We start from the raw sequence: 16766 nt of genomic DNA on the forward strand, positions 1-16766 counted from the left end.
ACATTATATCAAATGTTTATTATTTATATGGCCTTATTTCTATACTCAACATACTCAACATGGAGGAGAGTGCTACAAAATTCAGCAGAGTGCTTAATTTTAACAACAAACACCACATATTGTATAAAATACAAATTTTCTGTGTAATTGTAATATTTAAAGCTGGATATATCAGTCTTCTGTTGTGCAACGCCATTTTAATCTGTCAACAAGCAGATATTTTGTCTGATAATAATAAAGGTTATATATATGACTTATCAGAATAACAGTTACAAAATGGTTTACAAGGCAGATAAAAGAACAGATGTTACATGTGACAGAAGGAGGATCTCTACTATTTTAACCTCAATCAGCGATAAAGAACGCGTTTTAATTCTTCAGCTATGACCGTGGTCTGGAGACTAGAAGTAACCTACAGGTGATCTAACAAGATGTTAGTGTCTCTTCCTCTATTCTCTCCTAAGTCTGTTGAAAACTGTCCGACTCGACTGCAGATTTTCGCCTCCACTTCCTGCAGCCGCTGCCTGATCTCATCTATTTTCCAAGCGAGGTGCAGTTCATCTTGAACGAGCCTATTTTCTCACCTTTCCAGCGTGTTGTCTCAGTCTGTCGCACATGTTCTCTCTCGTCTCCCTCCCTCCTGTTCCTGTGCTCACTGTGCTGTGTCTGTAACTCCTCCCCCTTCTACTCAGTGTGGACACATGTCTTGACCAATCACGTGCGGCTTTAACAGAAAATAAAGAGGAGAAAAAAACAATCGGCTCGCAATCAAGAGCCGGTTCCCGTCGTTCACTTCAAAGAGTTGGCTCTAAGATCTGGATCGTTCGCGACCGACACATCACTATAATTTAGGTTATTTATCAGATCATATGTTTCCTAACTTAAACAGTCTTATTATGATAAGATAAAGTGTCTGGAAATCACTTTGATGTGACATATATAAATCTTCTTAAAATAAAGATTTTCTCATGATTTCTCCATCTTGTTAGTTATATTATCACCTCTGAAGGATCTGATATGCAATAATGATTTTTTCTTTTTTTAAAAAAAAAGGCTAGTCTGACTCACAGGATGTACTTCGTGGGTATAAGCTGCCATTGGCCACTTCAGGCAGCATCACTGAAAGTTAGGGGTGTAAATCTCACTGACTGAGACCATAGGTATCTTAAAACATTTGAAGTGCTTCCTGTCAGACAAGCAAAACTTAATCTTGAACTACAAAAACCTGCAGTGTTGTTATTAAGACAGCATTACTGACCACTCTGATCATATTCTTTTCTTCAAAACTCCACAAGGAAGTAAAGAACAATCATCAATGACAGAGAACATATGAACTGAATCATTATTCTCTGTCAGCTTCACGCTCAGAAAGGAATATCACGACTCATCATCGTGGTTAGCGAGACCAAACACTTTAGAAACACATTTCTCAAGTCAGAAACTATAGAAATGATCCCTGAAAGTATAGTCTTAGTTTGACTGAGGGTGAAAGCAGCAGGTCATTCACAGGAGACTCATTCTCACTCAGGGTTCCTCTTTTTCACTCGACCAAAATGATCAATTCATGATCAATAAACAAAATATGACGGTAACAAAAACCACAATAATAATACTTTACACTGAACTGCTCTTTAATGTTTGATTTCATTTTCATCCACACCCACAATGCTTTGCAAATTAAGTCCACAGACATTCGTGCATTTAATATATATTGTTTTTTCTCCCATTCCCTTTCAAGTATTTACAAAATTGGAAACAAATATTTTATCTTTTTATTTGTTTAATTGTTTAGTGTATAAAATCACACATGAGGATTAGGGACAGATTGAAGTCTTTATTTGATTTTAATGTCAGAACTCAAACTAATTTTTCACATGAAGCCCTAGAAAAGTCAGAAAATAGAGTTCTGTAAATAAAGTTAGAATGATGAGAATTTAGTCAAAATTCTGAGTTTGAATTCAGAATTATGACAAGAAAGACAAAATTATGAGAATAAAGTCAGCTATAATTCTGACTTTTTCTCCTCTGAATTTGGCTTAAAATTCAGAATTTTAACTTATGAATCTTGTGAAATATTCTAATATTTTGAGATGTTGGATTTTTGATTTTCATGAGCTGTAAGCCATAATTACCAAATTAAAACAACAAAGGCTTGATGGTGAAAAAAAAAAAACTTTTCTATGATATTCTATTTTTTTAAAATGCATTTGTATGTTCTACAGAGGAATAACACCAGTGCGTCTCTGACAGATAATCTAAAACTTATTTAGTGTTAACTACAGAAAGCTAGTATTTTAGTAATGCTAAAGCAATTGCGAATTGATCTTGGAAGAGCATTAGCAACCACTCTGATCATATTCCCTTCCTCAAAACTCCACAAGGAAGTAAAGAACGGTCATCAATGACAGAGAACATATGAACTGAATCATTATTCTCTGTCAGCTTCACGCTCAGAAAGGAATATCACGACTCATCATCGTGGTTAGCGAGACCAAACACTTTAGAAACACATTTCTCAAGTCAGAAACTATAGAAATGATCCCTGAAAGTATAGTCTTAGTTTGACTGAGGGTGAAAGCAGCAGGTCATTCACAGGAGACTCATTCTCACTCAGGGTTCCTCTCTGTCACCAACAAGCTCCTCCAGTTGCTGCGTCTCATTCAGTCATGTGCGTGATACCAAATCATAGTAATGAAGGACCCAAGGCTGCTTTACAGGGTATGAAACAAAAATAAACAAATAAACAAATGCAAAAAGAACAAAACATGAAGAGAACAGCAATGACTGGTGATGTGTGAAGTTTGAGGCCATAAGTCTTGATGAATAAGTGGGTTTCCTGAAGTTTTTTGCAAGTGAACAGTTGTGGAGCATCGCAGGTCTCTGCCAGCAGAGAGCTGCAGAGGTTGGGTGCTGCCACACTGAACGCTCTGTAACCAAAAGTTCTCAGGCTGATTTATCGGGTGGACAGTGGGTCCATGTACGAGGACTGTAGGTTCCTGGACGGGGTATTGTGGTGGAGGAGGTCAGACAGGTACCTGAGGAAAGACCACACAGAGATTTATAACCATTTGTTACTGCTGAGTTTGAGTAAGTCTGAGATAAGATCTGATATCACCCAAGTGAAAATATGTCCTGGAAAATAAACTGCATTTAATGACACAATAACCACATAGATAAAAGTAAAGACCAAAGAAAAAGTCCCCTATTTTTTTTTTTCAGACAACAAAAGCACCCACTCTGATCATATTCCTTTCCTCAATACTCCACAAGGAAGTAAAGAACAATCATCAATGACACAGAACATATGAACTGAATCATTATTCTCTGTCAGCTTCACGCTCAGAAAGGAATATCACGACTCATCATCGTGGTTAGCGAGACCAAACACTTTAGAAACACATTTCTCAAGTCAGAAACTACAGAAATGATCCCTGAAAGTATAGTCTTAGTTTGACTGAGGGTGAAAGCAGCAGGTCATTCACAGGAGACTCATTCTCACTCAGGGTTCCTCTCTGCCATCAACATGTTCCTCCAGCTGTTGTGTCTCTTCTTGTTGTGTGTTAAAAGTAAAACTGTAAAAAGCACAAGCAGACATTGAGTGTCTCTGTCAGACACACACTCCCCAGTGCTCTACATGATGATGAGACTCTGACACACCTGTGATGAGTGGCTCACACTCTCAGGTTAGCTGTGGTTCAGCTGAACCTGGTTTTGTTTTAACAGAAAGGAAGAATCTGCATCAGGTCAGATAGTTGGGTCTGGGTTGTAGAATGGACAGTGTTGTGAACACGATCACTTTGGGTAACCTAACTCGCCAGATTGTTTGTTACTCAGAACCATCTGGGAAGTCATCCTTAGAAACTGTTTGGAAAAGGGCAGGCACTTTCCAAAAACACACACAGATCAATGCTTCCATGGATGCTTCTTGCATTCATCACACCTAAAACCATAGCCATAGCTGTTTGGCACAAACACAAATGGATAACTTGAAGCTTAGCAAGACGTATTTTTGTGCGATCTCATGAATCCAGCTACTTTGCAAGGTAGCACTTTGGGTGGACACTGGAAATAGTTTGCTCTGTAAAGCTGTTTCAATCCAGTAGGTGGCAGTAATGCAGCTCATATAGATGCCGGCTGACATAAAACACAAAAAAGAGCATTCAGGTTCATTGCTTCTTTTGGAGCATTGAGGGAGGGAATATGATCAGAGTGGCTTTAGTAGTTTTGTCAAATATCAACTTCCAATTAATTTCTTTGTAACTTCTGTTCAAAATAGTATAAACATTATGTTGTATAATAAAATACAATTCTAAAACATCAATGATTTAAAAAATAAAAACACTCATAGTTGGAGGTGTCTGAAATCTAATATTGTCTGCTTGTCACGGTGAGGAGTTGTTAGGTTTTTTTCTGTCACTGTCTCTCATCACTGCTTTTTGCTTCATTTTGAACTGTGAGGATGGAAATGAGGTAGCAATATTAACAGAAATCTCTATATCGTAAACATTTTAGTATGGAAGCTTTTCTTTAAACTCATTAATAAAATAATAGTTGCAAACAACACAAGCCTATAACTTACTGTGAAGTCAGCAGTATACTTAAGTGTTCACTAGAACAATTTTAATACTGCCCAGGGGCAAGAAATGAATGGAGTCTTTATTGTAATGATTAAGTAGACTGAAAAAGGATTATTCAGACAAACAGTGAGTGAAATTCAGATTTAACTGTACATGTAAGTCTTAAAAAACAAGATAGATTTCCTCACCTGAGTCATCTGAAATGTTTAATGATTAGCTTCTGTGAACCATGACTGAGAATCAGTTTGCATTCATTGACCTGCTGTTTTCACCCTCTGTCAAATAATGCATGTATCTTCAGACATCATTTCTATAGTTTTTGACTTGGGAAAAGTGTTTCTAAAGCATTTGGTCTCACTAACCATGAGGATGGGTTTTGAGGTTCCTTTCTGAGTGTGAAGCGGACAAAGAACAGCGGTTCAGTTCATATGTTTGCTGTTAATGAAGATCATTCTTTGCTTCTCAGTGGAACGTTGAGGAAAGGATGTGGATGAGGATATGATCAGAGTGGTAACAGGAGGCTCTGTGAAAAATAAATATAGTTTTGGCTATTCAAATAAAAACATACTATTTAACATTGGTATGTCCTCTGTATTCAGAGGCAGAATTCATACTATACTAAATATTTAGCATAGGTAGTTATGTTTTGTAGGAATAATTAAATACTTCTAATTACTAGTGTAGTAATCCTGCAAGTTAATTGCTGACTCATGAAACTGGGGTGGCTCAGTGGACAACAGGAGGATACAGAGGCCTGGTGGGTGACTTTGTTGGACTGTGCAGATTGAAACATTAGCGGCACATAAGCAAGATGAGGGAGCTGATTGCGGGCCTCCTCAGGAGTTTGTCTCCTCTGACCTTCATATCCATCCACGGGGAGGATGTTGAGGTGGTTCGCTTTTACAAGTACCTTTGAATACACCTGGAGGACAGGTTAGAGTGGGCTGGGAACACAGTGGTTCTGTAGAGCAGGTCAATGCTAACTCAAGCTATGCTAAAATATGCTTGCATTGTGAGCGCGTACAGAGAACTGAAGCAGCCCAGAACAGCTGATAGTTGAAAAAAGGATAAAATGTCAGTAAAAGAAGAGAAAACGAGCAGTTTTCTTTTCAGCTGCACAACGAAACCCTTCAGATCAAACTATGTAAAGAATATAAAGGCTTCATCATGAAAAAGGCCAATACTGCCGCGATTAACAAAGTGAAAGAGATATTTTGGCAGAAAACAAAATCAACGAAAATGTGAGAAGAATGTGATTCTGACACGTATTGCTCTGCCCCAATAGCCCACTTGATGGAGAATCTGCCTCTTGTGCTGAGGCCTCAACAGCAGCATGGGTTTGATTTCAACTCAGATCTGACCTACATGCTGTCCTCTCTCTCATTTATCCTTTTCCTGTCAATATCCAGCTGTACTATGAAGCAAAATGGCAAAAGCCACAAAAATCTTAATTCTAGAAAAGATATACCACCCTACTTATTGTTTTATGTGTATTTGTTGTATGACATCCATGAATTCAGACAAAACAAACAAACAAACAAACAAACAAACAATCATGTATTATGAGATTTCTGTTAATGCAGCCATGGAAGAAAAAAAATAAAAACACTGCTACGTATATTATACAAAAAAACACAAGTCCTATGATAAGTAATATAAATTAATTATGCCACCAAAGGTCATCTACAATTATAAAATGAACTTAATAAAATACTAAACAGAGTCTGTTGTCTCTTGGAGGTCTAGCAAGGTTAGTTTAATATGAAAAAATAATCATTAAAAATGTATTTTTTATCCTGAAAACAATGTACAGGAAGTTGCGCTTGACGTTGACGTCCTGCGTGACGTAATACGTAAATAAGTTGATCAAGCCTCTGCTGCCACTCGAAAGGTTGTTGTCTTCCTTTAGCTATAATTATCTGTCGCCTTACTAATATTAACAGCAATGTTAAAACTGTATGTCAGTTCTTGGAAATGAAACGGAATTGAACTTTCTCTCCGACACGTTAGGATATGCTATCAGACTTTGTAACGTAACTAGAAACCAAGCCTCGTGAGGACAACAAACCAAACCGAGTCGTTAGCTAACAGGCGTTAGCACTACAAATCTCCAAGCCGCGTGCTGGTCATTCTCACTTTGTCTTCCATTTCGTCTTCGTCTGTAGTCGGCCTTTAGATTCAGTCGGTGGTTTCGCCAGGAGAGGATGAACTGGCTTTTCCCCCTGTCCAAAGGCTCCGGACCTCTCCCTCCTCTGAACAGCCTACAGCAACAAAGACAGCGGCAGATCGAGTCACTCAAAGCCGCTCATCCGAGGTAACCTGAACAACCACTGTTAACAAAAACATAGCATGGTGCCGCCGGTCAGCTTGTTAACATAATTAGTTGTTTTTTTTTTTATTTTAAACTGAGAATATATTCACTGTTGCCTGGCCACTTACTGACGTTAATCGCCAGGACATGTTGACTGACTGCACACACACAGTTGTTGTTTACTAGCACAGTTAGCCACCTTGCTTACAGTTATATTACAGTAAGTAGCTTCGTTAGGCGAGCAAATAGCGTAGAGCCTCTTATATCCGTACATGTTTGTCCACATGATTGTGTTAAAATATCAAAATACCACGAGTCTTAAGATTTTACGTGAACCCACAACCACTGCCTTGACATGCTTCAGTTTGGTGATCGAGCGGCTAATGTTTGCTAACGTTTCCTTATGGCTAACTAGCTAACTTAAATGTGATTTGCCAGGGCGCTGTGTTACCTGGCTAGCTGATCAAGCCATCCAGTGACAGTTACAGTGTCTATTTATAGGATTGATGACACAAGTTGTAGCAGGCCTGCTGTGTCCTGTGATCATTGCACTGTTTGTCAGGCCAACTTATCACGCCTGTAGTTTTAGGAGGAGCTAGCTTATTAGATGTGAAGATTAAAGTATTAGCCTTTGTTTACTTTCATGGCATTGCAGAGGCCACAAAGACTTAATTTGCCGTGGTCAATGCTGCCCGTGGAGTGAAATTGATGTTGAGGAATAAGTGGAAGGGTAAAGAAAATTCATTCTGTTTAAAGATTGTGTACATGTGCTGCCTGCCATATGCCTTCAATCCAGTTAAGCTTGTTAACGCTGTTGAATATCTTGTTCCACATTTTACGGCCAGAGTTGCAATACCTTGCTATTTTCTGAGCTGTTATTAGCTGCACTTTTAGACTGAGGTAGTATAACCTGCTCTGATGGCTTCAAAGGTACCTAAAACAGATTTTCTATATATATTAGTACCTCTCAGTATTCAGATATACAAACAGAACTACAACTGCCCATTATTTTCATCATCGGTTAATCTGTTGATTATTTTATATCGATTTATTGTTTGGTCCATAAAATGTCAAAAAAATTTGAGAAATATTGAGTTGTGCTTCCAAAAGCCCAAGATGGCATCATGAAATATCCACAATCAAAAAGCTCCTCAGTTTACTGACATAGAGGACTAGAGAAACTAGAAAGTATTTACATCTGAGAATCTGAAATCAGAGAATTTGGACATTTTTTCTAAGAAAATGACTCAAAACAATTAATTGCCTGTCAAAATAGTTGGCAATTAATTTAATAGTCCATTAGTAGTTGATTAATAATCAATTAATCATTGCAGCTCTAAATAGAAATACTAAGTACTTTCATTGCATGTATCCCAGATTAACAATATCAACATATGCATGCATTTCTGACCTGCTGAAAGTACGTCTTGTCACCTCAACAGAGTTTATCTGATGTTTCCTTTGTCTCAGTGGTAAGTTAAAACTAGAGCCTGACCGATAAATTGGTCAATGAATATTATCGGCCCAATATTGACCTGGGTGTCACAATTTCAATATTAAATTGAAAATCAATGATTGAAATGAGCTTTCAGTTTCACTAATTAAAATCTAAGGCGCAATCTTTGTTTCCCCCCACTCCATATACTTGTTGTCTACAGAAGAAAACAACAACACTTTGGAGACAACACAGCAGCGCTCACTGGCCATTGATACCATAAAGATTTGATAGTCTTACAACAGCATAGCCATCAGTATTAAAATAAAAATCTTGAAATTGAACTAAATTGAATAGCAGCCTTAAAATTAAAAATTTGTGACACCCCTAATCAAAGCTATATCAGTATTGGCATATGTGCTATGCAGTATGCACCTACATTAATTTTTTTTAACAGAAGAGAATTATTTCTTAATTCAGCTTTAGTATACATGTTTTGCTGTATTTGTATTTTTTGTGTATAATTATTAAAAACAAACTAAAACTAGTGTTTCAGTGCCCTGATATCATTTTGGACAGTAATGTTTATTGTTGAACTGTAAATGATATCCTGCCTCCATTCATTACCACTTTTGAGGAGTAATTGCAAAAAAGTCTTTTTAGTTGTATATTCTATATTCTGTATAAAGAATACTGGCCAAAATATCAATATCAGATTTTTTTAACTCCCTAATATTGGCATTGGCCAGTTTTTAAGGGTAAATGATTTATTATTAGCCATACTGTGTAAGGTACAGACTGTTTAAAATCTAATATTATTTTTCACACAAATATCGACATTACTTGCCGCAGAATTTATTTGACTGTTTGAAGTGATGTCTGAAGTAAACAGTGTAGCATTACAGTTATTGCACACAGTAATAGTAGTAGGTGAATGTCACTGGTGGAACATAACCATGTAGTGGTAATGTAATGAGACAACTACTGGGGTCAGCATTGGGCACAGTGAACATGGGAGTTACTAGTTCAAATACTGGTAAAAACTTTAGTATAATTTTAAATTAAAAACAAGTTTTCTTACACATTCAGATATAAATAGTGTCACACTTTTTGTTGTGCGCCAAAATTGACACATTCTCATTTCAATAAAGGCTTGTATACAGTGTAATACATGTGTGAAATGGAATTATTGGATAAGAACAGCAATTAAATATAACATTGTACAGCATAGTCTCTTCTACTCACCAAAAATTACAACTCAATTGCTGCTGCATTTGTTACGCTTTGTTATGTTGTTTTGCTAAAAAGTAGCATTATTAGGTGAGGATAGGTGTTAAAATCCTGTCTTTAAGAATCAGTCCGTCTCAAAACTTTTATTCAACACTGATAGAGGACCTGTACTACATTTTCTAAATGTGCTGATCATGACTACAGATCATGACATTCCTGTGTTTCTGTTTCCCAACAGCCTCGCAGAAATCCAGAAGGATGTGGAGTACAGAATACCATTCACAGTCAACAACTCCACCATCAGTGTTAACATGTGAGTACATCTTTGCATATACAGTCACAGTGTGAGCGTATCAAAAGCAGGCTGTAGGCTGGCTTCACAGTCACTCTGCATTTCAGACTCTCCCATGGTTTGGAACGCTGACCTCGGTTAGAAAACTGATTAACCACATGACAGCCATGTCATTGATTTAGTTCTTTTCCTCTAACTAACATACTTGTGTAGTTGGAGTTACAAAAACATGGAATAGTAATTTCACATACACTACACACTAGTAGTAACCTGGCACGCCAGATAGTTTGTCACACAGAGCCATGTGGGAAGTCATCCTTAGAAACTGTTTGGAAAAGGGAAAGCGCTCTCAAACAACACATGTCAGGTGATTGGATGAACCATCTGTCTATCACAGTACACAGGTTAACTTCAGCCAGACAGATCAATGAGCCATGTAGCATAGAAGGAGAGGAGCCTTGCTAGGCAGCCAGATTCATGAGAGAATCCTTTGGTTCTGCGTAACAAACCATCTGGCAGGTCAGGCTACTACCAGCCAAGCCAGTTGGTAAATCAAACTCTTGCCAAAGCCAGTTGGGAGAACAGCGGAAGCATCTTTATTTATCGAGAAAAGTCTTCAGTGCCATTCTTTGCTCTTGTTTTAATGTAGAAATACTCTCCACTTCTGATGTAACTGATGCTATCACAGTATCTACACTAACCTCTTCGGGAGCTGCCAGTGTTTGTTTGCCGTCATCACCCCTAAAACCATGCCTGTAGCTGCCAGTAGTCCCTCCTAGGACGCTGATTGGCTGCACCTCTTTTGGTGCAGACACAGACGGATAATCTGAGGCCTGGCAACATGGAGTCTCATGTGATCTCCTGATCTTGAGAATACAGCTGCCTCAAAAGGGAACAACACCAGGCCCCCGTCAAAAGATACTTGTCACTTGGACAAACAACTTTGTTGGGGAAAACCCTGAATACTTTATTAAAATATTAATATACAACACATATTATATATCTCGTCATGTATCCTGTTACCTGAATTCCTGAAAACGAGACTTCTCATACCCTTTCTTCTTTTTTTCCTCTAGTCTGCTGCCTCCTCAGTTCCCCCAGGAGAAGCCAGTGGTTAGTGTCTACCCCCCTGTTGGTCATCATTTAGTCGACAGCAATAACGGCACCATGATCACCAGCCCCCTCATCAGTAATGTAAGTAGTTTTTGGGCTTTTGAATGATTTTGTTGGGATAGTGCTTCCCAAACTTGGCTTCCTGGGGGGCTGCCACAAATGTTAAAGGGGTTGAAGGAATTCAAGGGTTTGTGTTTTTCCAGATCTGTGATACAAAACATTGACGAAAGCTATCATGAGCTAATTTGTTACCTGGGTTGTGAAATTGTCACTCATAGTACTATTCTTATGTGATGTAATTCAAACAACGGAGGTGAACAGACATTATTTTAAATGCTGATGCCTGTATACACTTAAATGTGTTAACACCATTGTTAAAAATATTTCATGGTGTCCTTACATGTTAAGAGAAACACAGCAAGTAAAACACAGCACAGGGACGGTATCACCCTGTCGGCAGTATTGCTGATAACAGGAGACTATAACTCATAGATGTATCATAATAATTAAATCTCACATCTGCGTCAAACTGAAACTGAAATGAATAAGTCAAAGGAAGGTGGTTTCCACAGCCACACAGTAGGCCTTTGCAAGCTGCAGGCACATGTGAGTAGTAAAGAAAAACTCTGTGCTTTCTCTCAGCACAAAGCCTCTTAAGCCATGTTTCCACCAAACATTTAGGTGCCCTTGAAGCCTGTACCTACGTGTACCTTAACCCTAGATCTGTCTTGCGATGAGACATTTACTGGTCTTGAGAAGCTGCAGCATTTATTAACTGACACACTGTAACCTACACCGCACTTTGTTTGTCTATAGCCTCTTTTACACCCTCCAACATTTGTTTTTGTTTTTTTCAGTGGGAAAAGGCACAATCATTCACCCCTGGGTCAAATGACTCTGAAGTAGTCTTGGGTATTTACCAGCTCTGATAGGCAGTAATATAACATGACACCCAGATGGACACGCTATTTTCATACCTTTTCGGTGGAGACAACGACAGCTTTTTCTATGTGCATGTGCTGCTTGACTCAGTTTGACTTGTCAGCTGAGCACAGCAAAGTTTGCACCCTTGAAGATTTGTATTTAGTGATGAAGCACTCATATTTAGTCGAGTGAATAGCTTAACACAGCTCCTATACAGCTGAAAGCGCACATGAAACAGAAAGATAAAGCAGATACCTGGAAGTACAAACAATGCCACAGGAGAGAAACTAAACTTCAAAGCACAGGGATTCAGTTAGAAGCTACAAAAATACTGAGAGCTGAACACTTAGGTACTTGGAAAAACCTTTTGCTCTGCTACACAGACATGAGTGCTGTCTCAGCTTTCCGGTGCACATCAGAAAAAACACAGAAAGGCAAACAGGTCTACTAGCAGTGGGGAAAGGGTCAATAACCTAATTTTAGTGGGTTTACCCTGAATGTAAACATATTCATAAAATATAACAACTGTAGCTACTTAAACTGTTTTTTTTTTCATTTTGCTGGTTATTTCTTATTAGTTTAATCTTCCTTTTATTAGTTCATGCTGTATTTTATAAGTGATATTATCTTCACTTTCCTCCAGATATTTATTTTTTGTTGTGTATGTTGTAGTTTGGGATGCATTCAGATCTGGGTAAGGTCATTCAGAGTCTGCTGGATGAGTTCTGGAAGAGTCCTCCTGCCTTGATGTCCTCTGGTCCTGCTGGCTTTCCATAGTGAGTCTGCTCATACATTGATCTCAGTACTTTCTCAGTACAATAGAAAGTGTGTCTAATTTGAATATTTTTGTATACCTAAAAGCAGGTGATCGTTAAAATGAAAATTTGGGGCAATACTGTGTATCTTTGGCATTTTTTTTAAACTCCCAAACAAATTGTGTAAAACTTGACTTGCTAAACATGTCTGATGTAAGGTTGAACAGTTAATTGAAATTGCAGTATGGCCTACTGCAATTTCCAGATTGCAGGAGTTGCAAAATTTAGCCTGTGTGCTTTTACCCGGACAGTCACATTGAAAAGTTCTATCCAGTAGCATCCTCAATCTCAGGTTCCCTACAATGAAAATGGTGAACAAAACAGTGTTTGTAAATAAAACAAGCAAAGAAGCATTTTTTTTTCTAAAAATACATCTGATAAGTTCCACATCCTTAAGTGAAATAATCATATTTCCTCTCTTGTTTAACGCAGCAGTATGTACAAGCCATCAGGCATCGCCCCTTACCCCACTCAGGCTTACCACTTTGGTACTCGCCACATGGGTCCCAGTCACACGCCGCCTGCTGGTCCAGGCCCAGCTCCCATGCCTCACCCAGGGGTTGATAGCGCCCATGGGCCCCCTCGAGCTCCAGCCCCATACGGACTGATTTCTGACCTGCCGCTGCCTGTTCCTACTGGAGACTCTCAGGTACACTCATATGGGATAATAAGCACAATAAAATAAATAAAATTCCTTCTCAACAAACATGTGCACTGTAGGTCATGGATAGAGGAGGAGATATCTTTACTTTCAACTGATTGGACTGGTTCAGATGAATCTAATGTCAACATGGACACAGATTTATTGTAGAATGTGATGTGCTCATACTGCTGCTGCCTGTTTTAGGCTGGACTGAACGGACACATGTACAAGATGCCAGAGATTCCTGAGTCTTTTCCTGAACTCTGTGACATGAAGTAAAGTATTCCAAAATATTGTCAACTTAAAATTTCTTTAGATGGATATGAGAAAACATTCCTTTGTACTCATAACATTAATGTCTTTGTTCTGTTCTTCTCTGTTCTACATCTACCTGTCTGCAACCCTCTGCTGCACCTCTTCTTAGTCTGATCCAGCTGTCGAGCATGTCTGAAAACGAGGACGTTTTACTAGAATTTTTTGTGAGTTTGCCACAACTCAAACAGGTCACCACTGATAAAGAAGAGCTTGTCAACAGTATAGTGGACATGGCTAGTAAGTTCCTCTTCTCCCCCTGGTCTCAAGTTTTTGATGTTTAGCCATGAAAGGGAAGTTACAATTTGGTTAAGCTGTAAAAAAAATTTGCACGTCTGTTTGTCTTTTACAGAGAAAAACCTTCAGATGGAGCCACAGCTGGAAGGGAAAAGACAAGAAATGCTCTACAAGGTCAGGCATTACATCCCATCTCCTTTGTTCCCTCTCTCTCATACAGACACACAGCAAACACATTCATGTTATTGTGTAGCAGCTTATGGTGTGTGTTTTTTGTCTGTTGACAGTACGAACAGCTGACTCAGATGAAGTCAGCCTTTGAGACGAGGATGCAGAGACAACATGAACTCAGCGAGGTAACAGGCTCATCATATTGTGGTTTGATTGATAATAGGTGTTGAGTGCAGATGGATTAAAGCTGCCAGTTTTCTGCCCTGGTTTTCATGTTGACTTTTACTATTTTGTTGACTCGCAGTTAAAGGTGCCTGTGTAAAGAATGGCCAGAATTTAAATTTGAAACATTAAAAAAAAATGAACTAATACTATTTACAGAATGTGAGGAAGTAACAGTTAAGGCGTTTTCTCAAGATGTCTATCTATTGTGTTACAGCAAAGGAGGACATGTGTCCACATTGTTTTTGCCTTTCCAAATAAATGAAACTAAAGGAGGAGTTACTGAAGAGTTTAGAGAAACCGACCCAAATCTGCCTGAACATGTCTATAAACACGTTTCTTCCCTTTGTGTCTTTTTCCACCACTAGAGTTGCAGTCTTAGTACTTTACAGGCTCGGTTAAAAGTTGCAGCCCACCAGGCTGAGGAGGAGTCAGAGGAGACGGCTGAAAACTTCTTGGAGGGACGCACAGATATTGACGAATTCCTCACCAGCTTCATGGAGAAGAGAACGGTGAGAAGGAGCCTGATGTGTCAAGTTTGCGTAAAGATAAATGTTGTATATTGTATATTTCAGTCTGAATGTAGTTCAGAAGTGCAGTTTGTAACAGTTGAATAAATATTGACTCGTGTTATTCCACAGCTTTGCCACAGCAGAAGGGCCAAAGAGGAAAAGTTGCAACAGTCCATCAACACACATGGACAGTTTCCTACCAGCCACTAGAACACAAGGTACAACACACTCAAACAGATTGATTACTAAATAAAAGACACAAGACAGTAACACCCAGTCAGTCACTTGTCTCTCACTAGAGGGAAACTGGTGGTTCTCAGCTGACTGTTTCACAACAGGCAGCCCTCGCGGTTTTTTACACTTACCGTCATTTTTATCAAGTAAAACTGATTAGTCATCATCATGTATTCATTCTGCCTCTCCATCATCTTCCATTATCTCCTCAGGTTTGGTGTTTTCTCAGCCAACTGCTGCCAACTAAAATGGATAAAGACATTTGAGGGGACAAAAAGCACACTGAGTCAACAATGGGCACTTTGGAGAAATAGGAAGACCATGATGGTGACGGTAAAGGTGGACTTTAAAAAAAACAAAAAAAAAACAAAAAAAAAAAACAACCCACTGTGCCCAGATCTTAAAAGAGAAAACAGTTGACATTGGATGGAGAAGCTGTTGAGTCACAAGAGGCCAAAACTGGGAGAATGAGTAACATCTGCCCAGCTTTTCCAACCACATTACTGAGGATGGATCACACAGAGAATCATTTCTACACTCTTAGAAAAAAGGGTTCTCCCTGAATGGTTGACGTTCTACTCAGAACCATTTGCTTTTGAAGAACCCCTTTGTGAAGGGTTTTTAAGGGTTCTTTGTAAGCCTAAGGGCTACATTAAAAACCTTTTTTCAGAAGAAGGAGTTCTTCAGGGATTGATGAAATCCTTGAAATCGGTGCATCATATTCTTGTGCATTGTGCAGCGCCCTCTGCTGATGACAGCCTTGGTTCCACTCAAAATGAGTGGAAATGTGAGCTTGTTCACTGGATAGCACCAGGGTTCCAAGGATTTAACAGGGCTGGTTCAAGAACCAGAACTGTTTTGGTGAAAAAGGGCCATGGGTGAGTTCTCATTAGCATCATTAGAAGGTGGAAAGGTTCCGAGTAGATCCTCCACAGATGGTTCTGAGTGGAACCATTACACCATAGAAGGGTTCTCTGTAGCTCTGTCGAAACCATTCACAGATGGTTTTAGGTATAACCCATTATGTTGCTTTCTAGATAGAACTTCATGAAAGGGTTCCAAGTGGAGCCTTCATAAAACGTTCTCCAGAATCAAAAATGGACAAGCAGAAGAACTCTTTATGGTTCTACTTAGCACCTTTATTTCTAAGAGTGTTTTGCACATGCTGTTTGTCCAGTTTTGACTTGACAGTGATGACAAAGAGTTTTGTTTATCACAAGATTTCTGTCACGTTGCTCAATAAGAGAAACACCTGCGTCTGATGAGAGCGGTTGGTGATATGAACACGTTTGGAAGACAGTACAAATTGTTTAGGACAGTATTCCCAAACTGACACTTTTTCCATGCCGTGAGCGAGTAAATGTCACTATGAAATTATTGTTAAAATGCTAATGTCTGCATCTGTACTCCCCATCTCTGAGATCACTGTCAGGTCCTTGCTTTATTACCCCAGGAAGGTCCCATGCCTACTGGACAGACGGAGCGACTTCAGCGCTCCTGTTTACATGGGAAAGGTTGTTTTAGACATTTACATGGAATCAAACACTGGTAGTGTCACTTAAATAAGTCAAGATAATCTCTCCCCAAAAAAAAAAAAAACAAGAAGCAAGGACGGGTCAGTGATGTCAGGAGACCTTTAGGTCAGGCTTTTTACAGACGGTGGTCTCTTTATCAAGTTGGTGGGTGCCCCCCTTAAATAATATCTTGAACACAGCCTCAATATCAGTGTGTTTACACA

The 16766-nt window shown here is 38.9% G+C and overlaps 1 protein-coding gene, 3 non-coding genes and 1 pseudogene across 4 annotated transcripts; 2 read left to right on the top strand and 3 right to left on the bottom strand.

Annotated features, from left to right (window-relative positions):
• Positions 1-1256: 1256 nt before the first annotated feature.
• LOC146330565 (small nucleolar RNA U3) lies at positions 1257-1472 on the bottom strand. The gene has a single exon (XR_014769911.1). It is a non-coding gene; the product is annotated as a small nucleolar RNA U3 (small nucleolar RNA).
• An 870-nt stretch (positions 1473-2342) lies between these two features.
• LOC146330566 (small nucleolar RNA U3) lies at positions 2343-2558 on the bottom strand. The gene has a single exon (XR_014769888.1). It is a non-coding gene; the product is annotated as a small nucleolar RNA U3 (small nucleolar RNA).
• Positions 2559-3231: 673 nt separating this feature from the next.
• LOC146330567 (small nucleolar RNA U3) lies at positions 3232-3447 on the bottom strand. The gene has a single exon (XR_014769890.1). It is a non-coding gene; the product is annotated as a small nucleolar RNA U3 (small nucleolar RNA).
• A 1415-nt stretch (positions 3448-4862) lies between these two features.
• LOC146330568 (small nucleolar RNA U3) lies at positions 4863-5089 on the top strand (annotated as a pseudogene).
• Positions 5090-6415: 1326 nt separating this feature from the next.
• On the top strand, positions 6416-15412 carry vps37a (VPS37A subunit of ESCRT-I). Its single transcript, XM_084716122.1, has 12 exons — positions 6416-6891; positions 9792-9866; positions 10922-11039; positions 12555-12658; positions 13130-13346; positions 13545-13615; positions 13765-13892; positions 14005-14063; positions 14177-14245; positions 14651-14794; positions 14924-15012; positions 15241-15412. The coding sequence occupies exons 1-11, from the start codon at positions 6782-6784 to the stop codon at positions 15002-15004; spliced, it is 1176 nt and encodes a 391-aa protein (XP_084572248.1). The 5' UTR covers positions 6416-6781; the 3' UTR covers positions 15005-15012; positions 15241-15412.
• The last annotated feature ends 1354 nt before the right edge of the window (positions 15413-16766 follow it).

This window comes from Lutjanus erythropterus, chromosome 3 (assembly GCF_056507025.1).
Source record: "Lutjanus erythropterus isolate fLutEry1 chromosome 3, fLutEry1.hap2, whole genome shotgun sequence".
Lineage (NCBI taxonomy): Eukaryota > Metazoa > Chordata > Actinopteri > Lutjaniformes > Lutjanidae > Lutjanus > Lutjanus erythropterus.